This window comes from Diorhabda sublineata, chromosome X (assembly GCF_026230105.1).
Source record: "Diorhabda sublineata isolate icDioSubl1.1 chromosome X, icDioSubl1.1, whole genome shotgun sequence".
NCBI classification, from domain to species: domain Eukaryota; kingdom Metazoa; phylum Arthropoda; class Insecta; order Coleoptera; family Chrysomelidae; genus Diorhabda; species Diorhabda sublineata.
In genome coordinates this window covers 34,429,289-34,448,289 of record NC_079485.1, presented here as the reverse complement: position 1 = coordinate 34,448,289, position 19,001 = coordinate 34,429,289, and the positions used below count along the sequence as shown (strand labels likewise).

Here is a 19,001-nt window from a genome sequence, read left to right as displayed (position 1 = left end):
AATAATGATTTCACACTATAGTAATGGTTTATTAATTCAGTTTTTCATAGGTTTGGTTCTTATATCCTTCTTGTTAATGATAGCATCATTTGCGATGTTTGCATTTCCTAAAAGACTGACAGGATCAAAACAACCTGTAATGAACCCACAAAGTCCTGATCAAAAACAGCCTACTATAAAAGGTAAGAATGAAGATATTTATTCTACTATTTCTTATTTTCTCCAGTCTCGTTCAAACTTTTTTTAATTGTGCCACTTTTTTGTTTATGGCCAATCGATGTTTTCCCTGTAGTTGAAAATTTCAATACTCTGCTTAAGTTGTCTACCTCTGTATTTTTTTCTATTTTTTCTAAAGTTTCCTATATACTTTTATAATTGTGTATGGATTAGTCGAGTCGAGAATTTCATATCTGGCCACTATTTAAATTCTTTATTGTAAAAAACAGGTCAAATCTTAATACAATTCTCAAGCTTTTTGTGCCTACTGTGACGTTCATCAAAAGTAAACAAAAACTGACCCATATTTTTGTAATGTTTTTGTAGTCGTATTGTAGCAAAACACAAGTCCAAAGTGTACTACTTCTAATATATTTTCCGAGCTTTCGAATACTTACGTATTCATCAACAGGGAGTGAAATTATGGTCAAAGCAGAATGTAAAAATATCTATGATGTATGATGATAATAAAAATTACTTACATTAATTAGTTTAGAATAGAATTGCAGTATATAATAAGTCTTCTAGATCCGATGCGGTGGTATCTCACCGGACGATGCGAGTTGGCCACAAGTACCTGTTTTTAGAAACAACATATATTGCCCCAAATTTTCAATGTATTAATAAATTTTGTTGTTATTAATAAATTTATTAATGCACTTGCAAAATAATATGTTTGTCAGTAAAATGTTTGGCATGTCAGTAGTAAACTCCATATCTCCATTAACTCCAGATATCGAATCAGTACAATAAGCGGTATATGGAAAGGAAAAAATATAAGCAAGATATATCAATTCGAAAGCACGGAAATTGGAAATATAATTGATAAAAATAACAAATTGCTCATTCTCAAGCTGAAATTTGGTCGTTTTACTGGCCGACCAATGCGAAGAACAGATGGATTAGTGGATCAATATCTATGAAACTAAATGTTCCATTTTTTTCTATTACAATTAGCTAATTAGAATTTAAAATGTTCAATTGTATAAAATAAAATGCAAATTTTATGGATATTGCTTTTATTTGAGTATATGTTGGGAGTCATATGGAGAAAACTATCTAGGTACATAATTATGAAGTAATATTGTGCTAATTATACAGGCATACAATAAAATCTTCTTAATAAAGTCTATTTTCTCTTTTTAAATTAATTTCGAGCAGTAATTTTTCTTTCTACTTCCTAAATATGTATATTTTTTTAGATTTTCCGAAAACGGTAAAGAGGCTATTAAAAAATGATATTCTTATGTATAGAACAGCTAGCAGTGTATTACATATTTTACCAATTGCTGGACTCTACACATTTTTACCCAAGTACCTGGAAACACAATTTAGACTACCTACACCGTCAGCAAACATGATTTCAGGTCAGTATTATAGTTTTTTGTATTATAATAAAATTTAAGTTACTTTAACTAGTCATATTTTATGTAATGACCTGAATAATGGAAAGATTATTTTTACAAAACAGGATAATGAACTTTTGAATGTGACCCAAATAAATAAAAATGATATGTAATTTGGAACTGCTCTTTTCTGAAAATACTATTTTAGGTGTCGGTGGAATTCTTGTAATGGGATTAGGAATCATAATAAGTGGAGTATTTATTTTAAGAATGAAACCCAACGCTAGATTTGTGGCTGCTTGGATTGCATCTACGGCAGTTCTTTATGCATTAGGTATATTTATGTAATTAAGTTTTCTATTTAACGTATTCTGTTTGGTATAACTAAACTTTTTATCAAATTATTGGATCACGTGCTTTTAAACTGAATAATTTCTAGGGATGGGATTACTTATGTTTATTGGATGTCCAATGAATGACTTAGCAGGATTAATGAATCACGGGTAAGTTCAAAGCAATTTTCATGGAATAAATTGACAGGAATTGACAGGAATATATTTTCAGATTTGATACGAAACAGTTAAATTGCAATTCATCTTATTGTGATTGCGACAAAGATAAGTTCACTCCAATTTGTGGACAAGACGGAAAAACTTACCTCTCACCCTGTCATGCAGGATGTTTAAATTATACAGAAAATGAAGGACAAATTTCACAGTATTCAGACTGCATGTGTTTGAATATGACTCTTGCAAATATTACTATTAATGAGAACCACTTATATGGTAACGCTACAATAGGATACTGTGATCAGGATTGTGATAGTTTCATTTTATATATTATTTTATTTTCCATATTTGTTTTCATTCATTCCACTGGAGAAGTGGGGTCTATGCTGCTTATCTTAAGATGTGTAGATCCTAGAGACAAAGCGATGGCATTGGGTCTAATACAGTTTGCAATAGGATTATTTGGAAATGTACCTTGCCCTATTGTCTATGGAGCTGTGGTAGACTCTGCTTGTTTGGTGTGGAAAACGGCGTGTGGTGAAAAAGGAGCTTGTGGCCTATATGATTCTGATGTATTCAGGATGTTTTACCACGGTAAGTTTTCTCACTATATTGTTATATTCTATATAAAACTTTATTCACAATAAATATTCGTCATTTTATGCAAAAATAATCTTGTAATCAAGGAATGAACTGATGAAATAATCATTCACAAACAAATGTTTTTGGATAATTTATATGGGAATTATATTTGAGAGAAGTTTGCCAAACTGGTAATAAACATAATTTGATAAAATTAATAATTAGTTCATATTTACAATGCTCATATTTTTATATTTGAAAGCTAGGAATACATATCAAAAAGAGTAAACTTTGATTTTTTATTCCTGCAACTCCACAATATCTTTAATAGACAATTTAATTATTTACAAGTATATTAGGTTAACTTACTTTCCAATTTTATAGTCTGATTATCAGAATGTGACGTATCCACACCGATTTCCCTTCAATTTTTCCTCATTCTTCAGCTCAACACTTTTAATTTGTTGGAATGTTTCTTAATCAATACATACGCTAATCTTGTCTTTGTCTGTTGGTCTCCCTTTATAAGTTATTATTTTCAATTTGCAATTGAATTTAACTATTAGGCACTTATCTTTTTACAAATATCACATTTCATCAAATATTTTGATATAGACCTTAGGTCCGAACGTCAAATTTTGCACAATTATATCAATCTATAGATCACATACCACATGAATATCGAAAAATAAGGCTTAAACTATAAGTCAAAAATTCAATTTCTATTATTGAAACCACAATCTAAAATATAAAAATATAAAAATTAATTTTGTTTATGTTCTGTTAGATAAAATTAGCAATAACATAGAAATAGAATGGTACACAAAACTAACTTGGTCCTCAAGTATTAAAAGTTCAACTCATGTCATTTCGAGGCCTCAATCTCCCTACACTTTGGAAAGCTGGAGAAATAAAATGAAAATGGTCTTATGAAAAAAAAATTGTTCTTGATAAAAAGTTCTGCATGGTCCAAAAGTTAAAATCATCAGATAAAAATTTTTTCAAGCAGTATACGAGGTTTGTGAAAGAATTTGAATTTTATGTAAGAATACAGTATCTTTATTTTTTACAATTCAGAAAAATGTTATGAAGTTGTTTTGAATCAAAAGCTATATTCAAATATGTAATTGCAGCCATTAAGTATGTGGTCTAACAGTAATCCAAATTTTGTAATTAAAACTCGGAACCAATATTCTTTTAAATTAAACGTATGGTGTGGCTGTACAAAAATAAATATAAATAAATTTTTTGGCAAACCTCGTATAATGCTTCGAAAAATTGATATCTGATGGTTGCATTTCAACTTTTGAACCATGCAGAACTTTTCATCAAGAATAACCACTAATAAAAAAGTTCCATAAGTAGACACACTATAATATTAATGCTTTAATGCATCTAAATGTTCTTGATTTTAGGTCTCTTCTGTTTCAAAATTAGTTTGTTTTGATAATTTTTGAAAAAAAGATAAATTTCGACGTATTGACTTTTCTTTAAGTCTTTATATATAAATGTGATATTGTCACTGATAATTTGCTTATTTATATTAATCTATAGATCACCTTCATCATGAATATCAAAATAAGGATAAAATCAAATTAGAACTTTGTTCCAATAAGAAAAAATTACTTTTTTCTTTGGTTCCCTCATATCAAATATATAGCGGTAATCAATTAAATTTATTAGAATTTACAAAATAGAGCTATAAATTTTACTTAAATTATTTAGATCTTTTTTATCATTTTTATCAGTTTTTTCGTTCTTATGAATGTAAACCATTTCTAAAAATTCCCTTTTTCGTGTATTAGATTCCGTTTCAAGAATTTTTGAATCCTTATAATTGATTTTATGTTTTTTTGTTGTTTTATAACATTACTTCTTTTGTCTTTTGGTGTTTTAGATTTTAATTTAGTGAAATATTTGGATAATGTATGTTCACATTCATAAGTACGAAAAAGCTATAAATGATAAAAAAGATCTAAATAATTTAAGTAACATTTACAGCTGTTTTTTAGGGCAAATGCTTCGTTGTTTTCACTTTCCAAGTCTATTATATTCTCAGAGCAATCTGTTGTATATAATTTTTTTTCATTAGTTTGCACATAGCACATGTGAGAGATATAGGTTTATAGGATTCAGGATGGGTTTGTGGTTTTAGTATAGGAATTATTATGGATTCATACCACTTTTGAGGAAAGTTATGCTGCAGCAAAATGGTATTGAACAGGTTAAGGCTGTATTCGTGAGCAATTAAGGGGATATGTTTCAAGAAGACAACTGGTATTTCATCTGGTCCTAGTGACGTTTCTTTCAGGCATGAAAGAGCATCATCGTATTCTTGGGTGGTAATGGGTAAATTAATAAGTTCGTTTTCATCGAACTGTATCATTACCTTATCCTTTTCTTTTCTCTTATGGGTAATAAAGTATCATCGTAATTGCATGGATGGAGCGGTTTTTGTAAGTGGTAGCTAGTATTGAGACTATTTAGGAGTTATCTATGGTTGTGCGTCCGTCTTTCTCTAGCATTTGTATATTATGGTGCTTGTAAAGTCCTGATATTTTCCTCACTCTTTCTCATACGTCCGTCATGGGTGCTTCAGAATTTATTGTAGAGACGTATTCTATCCAGGATTTGCGTTTAACATTTTTTATTGTACTTCTAGCTTCGGCTCTAGTTTTCAAGAATTCGATTTTGTTTGCTGGTGTATTGTATCTTTTATATCTATTGAAAGCTTTTTTGTTGCTCTTAATTGCTGATTCGCAGTCGCTATTCCACCACGACACAGGATTGCGTCGTTTCAGGCGCGTAGTTCTTCCGATTCCGAAAGATACTAATAAAGGTTCTCTAAAGCTTCGTCTATATCTGTTGGAATTATGTAAGTTGTCAAACTATTTGAAATAATTGTTTTGAAAAGAGCCGAGTCTGCTTTTTTTAAGTTCCATTTTGGATATAAGTCGTGATTGTGATTTGGTTTTCTATTGTTATGAATAACGATTGGATAGTGGTCACTGTTGTAGGTATAGCCGATCTCAGGAAACAGCCGGAGTCAAAGTTGGGTCACAGATAGTGAGGTCAATACATGAATCCTGTCATGATTATATGTCAAATCTAGTTGGTTTCCCATCATTTAAGATGGAGAGATTTGCGTCATCAAGAATATCACCTAGTAAGCGACCACTGTGGTTTATTGATGTTGAACCCCACATGGTGTTATGGGCATTGAAGTTTCTGACTATTATTCTAGGTTACGGAATTTGTTCCAATCATTCATTTAATTCTTTAGCATCTACTTGATATGCTGTGTGTGAGTGTGGTATGATGGGGCATACATTTGAGAGTATTAATCTTTTGGAAGCATCCGCACTATCAGGATGCCTACGAGATAGTCTGGTCCAACCCGTACATGCGCAAATATAGCAAAATTAGAATCTACAAGACTTGTATTAGACCCATCATGACGTACGGCACGGAAGTCCGCGAAGAGGACACAAGACGAAACAAATGCTGAGGGTGGCCGAGATGAAAACACTGAGAACAATAGTGGGGAAAACAAGAAGAGAAAGAGTAAGAAATACAGATGTCAAAGAGCAATGCGGGATACAAGACATTGTGAGATGGGGAAGACAACGTATGAGGCAGTAGTACAACCATGTAAGACGGATAGACGAGAACAGACTTCCGAGAATACTTGTAGAAAACAGCCTGCCCGGCTCAAGGCCTCCCGGGAGACCACCTAAAAGGTGGAAAGATAGTTGGCAATCCACCTCTCAGGAAAAGATGCAGAGGCAGCGTCAGAATTAACAGATCGACAGATCTCCAAGAAGTAGAAGAAGAAGAGAATCTTCCGGAAGGTGCTATAACCTTTCGGGCTAGGATCGGAGTATTGTTGATAATGATCAGCCCTTTATGAAAGGTCATGAAGCGTTTTACAGTATCTTCATTTGCGAGGTACATGCATATTCTATTGTTTGACAGCCTCGATGTGAATAGTATATTTTTTGGACCGATTAGTTCTTCAAGTGATATTAGGTAATCTTGAATTTTCAGGTTATCAACAGCTGGAAAACAATTGCTTGATGTTTTGTAGGAAATTGTGGTTGACTAAGTGCAGATGAGTATGTTTTTTTGTATTCTGACAGCTTCTGTAGTCAGAAGTTCCAACATTTGTATTGGACATCATTAATTTTAGAAATATTTCCGCTTTGATTCGAGAGTACGGACCTGTTTTGACACAGGCCACTTCATATCAAGTTGAATCGGTGTAAAACTGATAGCACTGTGTGTAACAAATTCACTGTTTTGGTATGAATGTATGAGATTCTACTTACAGTAATGTCTCTGAGTTTAGAATACTTCTAAAAGTTTCTATCTATAGTTTTATAATTTTTTAGAAATGTGATAACTATCGTAAAAGAGTTATTTTTATAGGAACTAACACTTTCACTGTTAACGTTACGGTTGCCAGTGCCGGACTCCTTATTCTTATTTTGATATTTGTGATTATACAAATTGTCAGTGTGAATATAATATTTTGAAATAGACTGAAATAAGTCGAAACGTCAATTTTTATCTTTCTTTCTTTTAAAAACTTATTAAAAAAACTAATTTTGAAACAGAAGAGACCTAAAATCAAGAATAGTTAGAAACATAAACATATCAAAAGGTCTAAAAAATAAGAAATTAAAAAAATAAAAAATTTCATTGATTAAATAATTATTAATAAGTAATTTATTATTAAATAATTAGAACTTGAAAAGTTTAGCTGTATCACAAGAAAGAAAAGAAGTTTGGAGGTAAAAAGGAGTGCTGATACGTTAAAAATTATTGTAATTAACTAATCATTGGAGGGGAAGTTAGGCTTAGCATAATCAAGATAATTGTATATGATTAGGACATATTATTAAAGAAATTAGATTGTCTATTGTTTTCAGCAAAGAGCCCAACTGAATGTACCTAGATGAAATGTTGATATATGAGAATTAGTTAATTCAAAAAAGATTGTCTAGAAGGTATACTGACATCTATATATACTTTTTTTAATAGAACATTCTGTTTATATCCTAAATTTTAGATTCCTCTTATCTTATAATCCTCCTTATCAGACTATGCAGTTTTACCAAACGAAATAGAGTACTATATGAATAATTAATTATTTTTCGAATGTTCTTTAATTTTCAAAACAATTGTACAGTAATCACCGACGAACATCTATATAGTTGAAGAGCTGAAAAGTAAACTTGATTTTCTTTATCTTTCAACCTATTTTTCTAAATTACATTTGGTCTATCCTTTCATTTTTGTGAACTCATCATTTCCCGATATATTTTTGATATTTTTCAATTTCATATTTCATAAATATGTATTTATTATTATCGAATAAATACAAACCATGAAAATATTCAGTGAAAATAATTTTAAACTTAATCTTCCACCTATGTCTATTTAAGTTTGTAACCTATTTTCAAATAAATCTGTTACATTTGTAAATATTAGCATATCAATACTATTAGAAACTTATACATTTATATGCTGTTCTATGGTTTTCTATGTAGCCATACATAAGAAAATTAATTTTTAATAATCCCGGTGATTGAGCTGGCTAATACAGTTTGTCCTTCTCGGCCTATCTACCTTATTGTGAAATTATTAGTTTAGTGGCTGTTCGTAAGGTTCGTATGATGTAGAACATCATCGTATGACAACCACATTTTTTTGCTGAATATTAAATACAACAAGAATTATTGGCAAATCATTCTCAAAGAAGTACCGATAAACAACACTACTCACGCGACCGTTAAAGGAATGTAGCCTAATTACGTGGTCTTCATCGACACCAACTCATTCATGAAAAGTTGCGAGTTCCTCAGTTCAGAATTTCACCATTCATATATTGTGGTGCGAGTAAATAATTTCTCATATTTTTTTCTGAGACCCAAATCATATCGGTTTCTTCTTCCATGGAAAAATTCATGTTTATAGCTACAGTTTTCAACAGTTTTTCTTGATCATTATAAACGTTTTCTATATAATAGTGTGATGGAAATATTGTTGACTGAGGATTTTGTTATTACGTGTAAATGGAAGTTTAGAGAGACTTCTAGAACTTTAGGAAACCTATTACATCTCTCACCTAAAGAACTCCCGAACACGTTCGTCAAGAATAATCAAGGGCGACGCCAATGGGAGAAAGGGGGCAGTTGCCCTTCCCCATAGAGATCCAATGTAGCTAGCTGCAAAGCGACCAAAGTCCTAATGCCATGCAATCTATTAATAAATTCTGCATCGCATTGCAAATTAAGGTTTAATGTATATTGTAGAAAGTATTGAAATATTCAGAATAACATCAAAGACTTCCAAAGGGTAACGCTTCATGCTCTCGACTGTACCAGGCGTTCATATTTTTCATCCTCCATAATATTGCCCCATTGCCCCTCCCTTAGTCATAAGCTGGTGACGCCCTTGAGAATAATTACACAAAAATGGTCCAATTTTACAGAAATATTCATCAGAAGAGGAAAAAAATTGCCGCACTAAAATAGAAATGATGAAAATATTCCTTCTCTCATTACAAACATTACTAACAAGTCTGAAGTTCACATTTTATTAAATATTTTTCAAATTTCAAATCTAATCAAATTCAAATTAAAATGGCAACAATTTAATCATGGTAGAATTTAAACCAGAATATCTAAAATGTGTACCAAATTTCGATGGCAATGATAATTTGAACAGATATCTAAATATTCTGTGATAGAGTTACTATGTAGACGTTCATGATATCTAACATAATTCAAAGATCTTGAAAAAAATTCATATAATAATGTAGCTTCAATAACATTTATATCAGGACCTCAGGATCCAAACCTACTAGATTATCTAGATCAAGTCTAATAATTTAGCTGAAGCTTTGCAATGTGCTTTAAAAGAGGGCAATGTACACTATTTCCTAAATTTCAATCCAAATATCAATATAAAGCAACCACATGCTTCTCGTGATATCTAGAAAACAAAGACCATTTGACCATTTCTATCTCAACCAATATCTATTTGTTCTATAATATCAAGACAACCACCCACATCTATTTCCTACGAATTCCCAATAAATCCTTAATGCCTCTAAAACAAAAACAATTAAATTTATCAAAACTAACACCAATAACTATTTCCATAAAAATTAGAACAATGAATTTACTCAGTAGAAACTCATACCAAGGACTTTCACAAGTAAATCATTCCCAAAATCGTCAACCAAAAAACAATTTAATACCAGAGGAATTATTTAATGCTGATATTCAGGACAAGACTCTCGAATAATATTATTATTCTGATAACTTATACCCCGAAAAAGCAATATCAATATGCAGAAGATAACTTTGATTCTTACGATTCCTTCAATTGAAATTTTCAAGATATAGTTCAGAATTCAAAAAGAAAACATCCCAGTCCCAATGAATTTCATTGAATTGGAGCAATAGTAGTGATATGTTTTATATAATATTCTAATAGTATAATATTGAACTTTTAATAGATCCTGGTTCAACAAAAAACCGAAATTACATTCTAATAATTTTCAAAAAACTCTTGACCCATTTTCAATCAAATCAGTTTTCAAAGAATCTGCTCATAGATTTAGTACAATTATCTCCATTTCAAACATTTTCAACCTATTAGTTAATTAATATCAAATTGGATTGAAATTCCATAGTAGACTCATATGTCTAGACAACTTTTAATTGACTTGGAGAGAATGATACTCCACATAGTGTGATAAAATTAAAATATCGTTAAACTGCAGGGGACATAAACACTATTATTACTACTATATTAAATGTAGTAAAACTGAATTATTCAGAAATATTTCCTGGTAAATGATTTAATATTAACTAATTTCAAAATTCCGAAGTAAATTGTGTAGTGCACACCAAATGATATTAGCACGGATCATTTGAATGACAAGGAAAAATCCCAAATACTCAAACTTTGTGCCGAATGTCCTGACATATTTTATAATTCAAATACGCCACTTTCACCAACAAAATTAAGCACAAGTTCGAAACCACAGACGATACTCCGTCTCAGTTACAACCCTCACCAGTTACAGATGGAAACCTACCAAAACATTCCATAACAGAATTAAATCAAAACGAAAAACTCCACCTACATACTATATCTTTTAAAGTAAATCATAACAATAACCTAGATAATGTACATTTGCCGACAACAAACTCAACTAACGATACTCTTAATTCGGTATTTCAATAGATAACATCTAACCGCAAAAATTAATCCGACGATGAAAGAATCAACGTCGATGATTCACTATAATATGTACATAGGAAATCCGATCATAGATTTTCCCATCGCATAATGTAGGATATAATCAAATTATAATTAATTCAGTTTTACACTCTCAGGCAAAACGCAAACCTAAGAAAAGAAAACGAATAACAGTACAAATATTCAGAAACAACCTTTAACAAGATATTATTAATTCAATTACGAACTTCATTTCCCCAGGTACTTACTTAATATCGTATTTATTTCGAAATCCTGTATTCAACTAAATTCAATTCAATTAAAACGATGTATTACAAAATGAATATATGTAACAAACCAGGAAGAAATCAATAATATCATACAAAACTACCACGGAGGAAAACTTATTTGAGAGAGAAATATTACTCGCCTAATAAAAAAAAAATTAAAAAAAAACATTTATAAATGAATGCCAAAGCATATATGAACGAAAACCATTACACATGCAATTAGTAAATATTACTCAAACAGTCTCGAAATCTTTCGAAATGATCCAGTCAGATTCTTTTACAATGGAATAAACAATAATTTCAACTAATAATAATGTAAAGTTGTGCAGGTTTTAAACTGCGCGATCAGAGGCTAAAGTGCGCTCCCGCGATTTTTTATGATCTCAAAAATATATTAATATTAAAATATATCTATTATTTCATTGTTCTTTTGCACCTTACAAATATCTATTTTTGAATTTATAAAACAAGCTAATAATTTTAATCGTTTATTGTATTAGAATTATTCTTGCGAGAGTTATTTCAGAACTAACTAACGTCAAATTCTATCAGATACCAAATTTTAAGCAACTGTTTATGCTACTTACATTTTCAAATTACAACGTAACATTTTAAACCCAAAAGATTTTTGATTTGAGATAGATGAAACTATTCTAGATTCAAAAAAAGTAGTTTCGTGGTACCCACCAGCTCATTAATTGTATGAAATGCAATACAAATCAACCGCATAGTAAAGGGTTTAAATTACTGTGCCTTAATTTTTGTAAATGTAAAAAAGATAACACGTGTAAAAACGATTATGGCACGAAAATAGATTGAAAATACATATTGGTAGTTAAATGTTTGTCGTAATTTTTGCAATGCAATTTAAAAAAAATGGTAAGGTGCAATAGAACAATGAAATAATAAATATATTTTTGAGACCATAAAAAATTAACTTCAGTTAAGTTACTGTAAAGAAGTATTCGCGGACCTGCATAACTTTACAACTAAGGGTCGAAAGCATATTTAGAAGTGGTCAAAATGTTCGTTTTGATTAACACTTTAAGCTACTATAAGATGCATCTCGTTTTTTAAAATTTATGTACACTTAAAACAATTATAAACAACAGCACAAAGGTGCTTTTTTCATGAAAATTTGTACATTCAAACTTGTGTAACTTTTGAACAGTTAATATTTAAAAGGTTTACCTCATCTCATTTTGAAGCATGAACGTTAAAATTTAGAATGAGTTGCTTTAGATCTTTCTCTAACGACCGATTTTTAATATCTATCTTTGATTAAGAGTTATAGCTTTATAAACAATTAAATTATTTATAACAAATTACTCGAGCAGATGCCATACTATCAAGGCTTCTTAGAAATCTCAATCAAAATAAAAATGTTAGGTACAATACTTGCCTACAATCATTCGATTGATGAATGAATCCAATGGACATAGTTAACGCTCATAAAATGATGTTTATGACATTAACTCAAACAAAATATTTGTGGATAACTATATCGGCAAGCATAAAACAAAACACTAAATAATTTTATTCAAAATTTGATTCCAAATCAGTTAAGCGAAACATCAAAATTACTGCCAAACTAAATGTAAACTAGTGATATTAAGGCTTATTCATAAAGTATAATTACAAAAAAACACGTACAACAAAAAACATGTCAATAAATATAATTTAACAAATTAAAAACAGTTAACCTTGCACATCAAAACCTTACAAATTTAAAACTTGAATGTATCTATGCACTACTATCAAATGTACCTACAGTAATTCGATAGTTACTTGCGAAATTAATATAATAATTACATATATTAAATACTACATATCGTAAATTTTTTGGTTACTATCATTTATTTACGGATTTAGTTTTAGAAAAAGCAGTTTAAGGTAATATATCTAAAAATAAATTTTTTATTACCAATAGTGTCAATTTCGCATATTCAAGCAAGCCATGTAGAGATTCTCCCTCAGCAGTATGTTTGCCCGAGAATAGATCTTTCGTTATTTAACAATAAAAAACACTTTCATATTTTTCATTATTATGAGCATTGTTTTTAAGTTTCTAATTCATACAAACTTAATCGTAATTCAATATTCGGTAAAATTAAAAAAATTAAATGGAATGATTTTTCTCATGAATTTATTAGTATTTGTGAGATGGATAATTTCTTTGCAAGGACGATAATTTATTAATGATAGCAGCAGAAACTACTAAATTATTATTATTTTTTGTATCAAATAGTTTGTTGAATCATCAGTCGAGTGTCAAACTAAAAGATATTTGATAGTTGTATTTTCTAACAATTTCAGTCTCTTTCAATTCTATAGCGGTTATTCGTATTTTGAGGGAGTGTAGGTCAGCGTCTATGGTAGTGGAAAGTTTCTCATGAATTTCCAATATCTTTAGCGTATTGACAATTGGGAATCTCATATAGTTTCCCAAGAATAGGATTGTCCAACTCTGAGGTATTATTTTATTGAATATTTTTATTCGTTACACTATGAATACGTTTTAAGTATTCTAGATGAGTGCTACTACGATTTTTTTAACAGTTTTGCCTCTTCGATTTCATACAATCAGTTCTGGGCCCCTTTGTAGAATCCTAATCCTAGTTCGGCGTTCTTTCCCGGGCAGAGAATAACCAAGTCGTCAGCATAGGCTTGTGTAATTCAGACTTCACAAGATTGGAAATAAAACTCCACCCTTAAATACCTGGGTAGTCGTATTTTTTAGTTTTTTAATGGCCAAATCAATATCAGCAGTCAGGCCGAGTATTCCTGGCATATTCACGAGGCATAGGAGGTCAGGATTCAGTTTGACATCTTTCCAGTCTGAGAGGTTTTGGTTGATTAGGATATTATTCCTAACCAGTCGAAGGGAAAGAAATTGCGGTGACTTGACTCCACTACTGCATGAAGTCCGTATGATAGTCTCATTTACCGAGTCAATGAAGTTTAGCAGCTATTCGTACAATAGCCGGTATTAGGTTGCCCAGCTCTGCTGACTGTCATCTGTAGATTAGATCGTCCCACCGGTTTGCGTAGCTCACAAGGCCACATTGCAGAAACATTTTGATATTCGGTTTTAAGATTTTTTATGTTTTATCCTTCTCTAACATAATTGTTAATTTTAGTTTAATATGTTCATTATCTTTTTCAATTTAATCTAATTCAAACACACTGCTGCACTGCCTATCTTGACTTCTTGGCAAATGCCATCAATTTGGTTTCCATATCAGCACAAGTGACCGAAAAATAGTGCAAGGATAAGATATCTGAACCGAGCGGGAACATTATATTTTACTTGAATATTTATCGGGAAGTACATAACTAATTCAAAGAATTAAAAAAATTTAAAACGATCACTGATTCAGAAATTGATTTTAAATAGAAATAACCGCACTTGTCTAAAACAAAAAATGCTGTGTCATTAAAATGAATGTCATGGACCGACCGAAGCTTTTTTCGATACCAGTTTTTTTCATTTTTCCGATCACTGTGTAACTTGATTTCTTTAAGGGACAGTCGACCTACAACACTATTCTCCGAACTTGTAACATAAAATACAGTTAGTTACTGATTTTCCAAATTGTATTTGTCCAAAATGAATTCGTGACAGTTTTATTATAAAAAAAATTTTTTCAAATCACCAAATTTAAACACATTATCTCTTGTGTTGCCTAGGAAGTTTTATGTTTTAATAAATTATCTTATAGGTACAACAGGTTTCATACTATTGTGTGCATTTGTGGTTGATGTAATAGTATGGTATAAAGCTGGTAAAATCAATTTTGTGGACGAACAGGCGGTCTTTGAAGAGGAATTACATTCTATGACTGGAAAGATGAAAAATGAACCGGAATGACAAATGCCTATGTTGGCCTTTTCGCCAGTAAGTCAAGCTTAGTTTTTATGGCTATACCATCACAATCAAGACCTTGTCAAATGTGTAGATGTGAAAAAGCAGACTTCATTATAAATTGTGCTAATTCTAAATTATCTATAACATATATCGAAATGTTTTTTCGGTTAAATTATTTATTTCAGAGAAACAAAATTAGTAAGAGATTGGAGATATGTTGAAATACATATAATTAGTTGTGAATATTTATATAGTATGAAAATAATGAGTAATTTAAAGATAAGATAAAGAAAGATAAATTTTGACGTCAAAATTTATCTTTCTTTTAAAAACTATAAAAAAAAAACAATTTTAAAACAGAAGAGACCTAAAATCAAGAACACACACACACACACACACACACACACACATATTATATTGGGAACGTGGCAAGAAAACACCAATGTGGACTAACTTCAATATATTTTCCGAGCTTTCGAATACTTATGTATCCATCGTCTTGGACCGAAATTATGGTCAAATACAATATAAGAATTATTTCTTGTATTGTATAACATATGTATAAAAGCATACAACAATGAAAATTACTTGAGGATTGTGATGTGTGATTTTTTTTTTAATTTAACAAAACTAAAATTTATGAGCTTAAAAAATCAATATCCAAATTTACACGTGACATAAATATGAAATTATTGAATCCTTTTACTATTCAAATTGTTGTGAGTTTTTATTAGTTGGATTATGAATGACAATACATTTTTATGGGTTAGATTAGGTTACATCGTTTCAGATGAAGATGGTTGTTTATTGGTTAATTATGAACGACATTAATTTTTTATCGGTTATCTCAGGTTATTTGGTGACTGATGTAGTTGATTTTTTTATTGAAATTGATTTTTCAAAATCATGACGACATGTCATTCATAATCAAATCAATAAAAATCCACAAAACAATTTGAAAAGCAACCAAATTCGATACATTATATTTATGTCACCTATGTGAATATTGATTTTTGAAATATGCGAATATGATAGTTTTATTTAAAGAAAAATTTATTCAATACGCCATTATCCGTAATTGATTAATGTAAATTTCAGTCCCCAATGATGAATCCATAAGTATTCGAAAGTTCGGGATATATATTGAAAAGAGTTCACGTTGGTGTTTGACTCTAACTCTAACAAAGAATACGTTCACGGTTGCATACGAAGGACATTGATCACCAAGGGTATTAAGCATATCTTCGTAAATCTGCTTACCTCTTAACCCTTTTAAATACAGGTACTTGATGATGACTCCAATTTTTCGATTTTTACAATATCGGTGGACATCTTTTTTCTTTCAATTTATTGCGTAACTCTGGTTTACTTTTTTGATGCCCAACTTCACACCGACTCTTCTAATAAGTTATTGTTCATAGCTATGGTAACGCAATATTTTTTTTATGCATTGAACTGGTCTAGGCTAACTAGATATCAATACATCCTTGTATATATACATTTATTTTTCAAATAAATGAGTTGGTTGTTGAAATGATGAGATTTATTTATTACTAAACCAGACATAAATAATATAGATATTTTCTAGATAATTTTCACATATTATCTTCAACCAAATATTTCTGTAATATTCAAGATCTCTCATTAGAAATACTTTCGCATTTTAGTTCCACTTTCAATTGTTCCAAATTCCAATCCACGAAAAATAGTCAGGTTTTACGCCCATAATTTATTTCGATACTTGTGATTGTGTTGAACTTCAGTTGCATTTGGATATAAGTTTGGAAGCACCATAAAATTGGATAAAACAAACCTTGTATTTATGAATTGCCGTGAATTTAAAAAGAATATTGAATGAACATTCTAATTTAATATGAAAATGAAATATCCGCTTTCTTTATTCAATTTTTGAAAAGCATCTTTTTCTAGCTTGTTCCCTCACTCACTAATAATTGCCACAATTGTTTTTATTTCGAAATAGGTCCATTTTTTGCTCTGGTAACTTCATCCTAAATAATTAAATTAGAGAGGTCAAACAAAATGAAGTGTTCATTCATTTAAAACATTTCAATTTATAGCTGTTTTAATTTATCAGTTTCATTTTGAAATTGTGAAGATAAAGATTTGAATAATGACGTCGGAAACAGCCACAACCTCTAATGTATAAAATAACATAATAATATACATATATGTCTGTTCTTTAAAAATAACAAGACAATGAATTTGAAAAATGAGAAAGCTTACAGGAGGTTATCAGGAGGACATTTTCTATCTAGGGTCACGTTTGGATATTTTTAAAAATTTCCAAAATAATTTACAGTTAAGATAACATATAATCCGCTACATTAATAAAACTTAAACGTGACCGAATAGGGATCCAAATTCAGCTGAATTAAACCTAACTTCCTTGTTACTAACGAATAATTATTTAGATTATAATTTAATCACTTCCAATTACGTAAAGTAAAAAAAAATTGAAATCAGTGAATATAGTTATAACCAGACAAAATTTTTTTTATGCAGTAATTATAGCCCTTAAAAAAATCCTATGATTTCAGACAAGATAATTTAGATGTAATGCTTTCAAGACTGTTTATTTTTATCTATTAAATGAATGATATTCACAAAAGAAAAACTGAAACAAAAGTCGAGGTATATCAGAAAAGTAACTTCTTACTAGACTAGCGAAATTTTCGTCAAAATTCTGTATACGACTACCATGCAATGAAATACTATTAAATATGCAATCAAAAAATATTCAGTTCAGCTACCGATAAATAAATTAACAGTGTCTATTTAAAACAATTGTTTCTGAAGATTGGTTGACGAAACTCAAACTACGGGCGTATCATTATAGAGTATTTCATTTCTTCTCCTGAAGGAACCGCTAATAATAGCTCTTAAAACGTCAGAATGACGCGGTTTCAATGCAGAAGTTCATCTTACATTTGATACATAATTTCCAAGTTAATTTGTGTTACATTCATTCCACACTACTGTAATGCTATAAATTTATTGAATAAGTTTACTGATTAATAAAAGTTTCGGTTTTGATGAAACTAGTAAAAGGGGTCGATATTCTAAGTAACTTGATAAAAAATCATTTATAAATAAAAATAAGTTCGTTGATCTTTATTAAGCAAATTAATATTTATTAAACGGTTGTTTCAATAGCTTTTACACGAATAGGATGGTATCTTATCTATTTTACCCATTGTTACATAATATAAAATATTTACTAAGAAATTAAATTTACAATCTCTATGGTATCATAAGCTTTATCATAAATAGACTGATAATAAGAAAAATTTCGTATAAAATCCAAATGTTATTTATAATATACACAAATTTCTATTTTGTCGTAAATCCTATTAGACCAGAACAGAAGAAAAAAATGTAGATTAACTTGACCATAACTTCGCTCAAATCTTCCACTACCTTCGCTATCGTGTATATAGGCACCAAAAGCCTAATTTTCATTCGTAACATAATTTCCAGGTATTTAACACACCTAAAGAAACCAGGCAATTTTATTAATTTATTTTTGACAAATGAGTTCTAACTTCAAAATTTAGTGTGAAGTATTGTTCAGATATTCATTCATAAAAGCATAAACAAAATAAAATGCTGGACGTATATATCTTCGATATCTTATTTAATTTATAATGTTATATACAAAATCAGTTTTAGAACTTGTTTCGCAAGGTATGGTGTCTAGGAGTCTAGCTGGAAACTTTCATGTGGTCACTTCTACTAACTAAAATATGAATAGTCTATATATAGCCGAGAGATTGTTTTATTGATCTAGTATTTTGTTATCGAGGGTAAAAGTTTTGAAACAGATCCATGTTTGGTCTACACTTAAGAAACAGCGCAAAAACTTGTGATTGGATAACATCAACTGAACCATGTGAGATTCATCTGTTTTGGTTCA

General features: G+C 30.1%; 1 protein-coding gene and 1 long non-coding RNA gene across 5 annotated transcripts in view; one reads left to right on the top strand and one right to left on the bottom strand.

The window, feature by feature from the left end:
• The window catches only part of LOC130451844 (uncharacterized), a 53,193-nt gene extending 49,811 nt beyond the window's left edge, over positions 1 to 3,382 (bottom strand). For both annotated transcript variants that reach the window (XR_008910797.1, XR_008910796.1), the window contains exons 1-2: positions 3,023 to 3,382; positions 699 to 793 (exon numbers count right to left, since the gene is read on the bottom strand). This is a non-coding gene — a long non-coding RNA (uncharacterized LOC130451844). The remainder of the gene's footprint in view (positions 1 to 698; positions 794 to 3,022) is intronic.
• Positions 1 to 18,487, top strand: part of LOC130451842 (solute carrier organic anion transporter family member 74D) — a 73,694-nt gene extending 55,207 nt beyond the window's left edge. For 2 of the 3 annotated variants that reach the window (XM_056791153.1, XM_056791154.1), the window contains 6 exons: positions 51 to 182; positions 1,419 to 1,583; positions 1,771 to 1,896; positions 2,002 to 2,065; positions 2,127 to 2,665; positions 14,922 to 18,487. In XM_056791153.1, the coding sequence (XP_056647131.1) occupies positions 51 to 182; positions 1,419 to 1,583; positions 1,771 to 1,896; positions 2,002 to 2,065; positions 2,127 to 2,665; positions 14,922 to 15,070 (1,175 nt within the window). In that variant the 3' untranslated portion in view covers positions 15,071 to 18,487. The remainder of the gene's footprint in view (positions 1 to 50; positions 183 to 1,418; positions 1,584 to 1,770; positions 1,897 to 2,001; positions 2,066 to 2,126; positions 2,666 to 14,921) is intronic. The other variant, XM_056791155.1, reaches the window with a different exon arrangement.
• Positions 18,488 to 19,001: the final 514 nt, after the last annotated feature.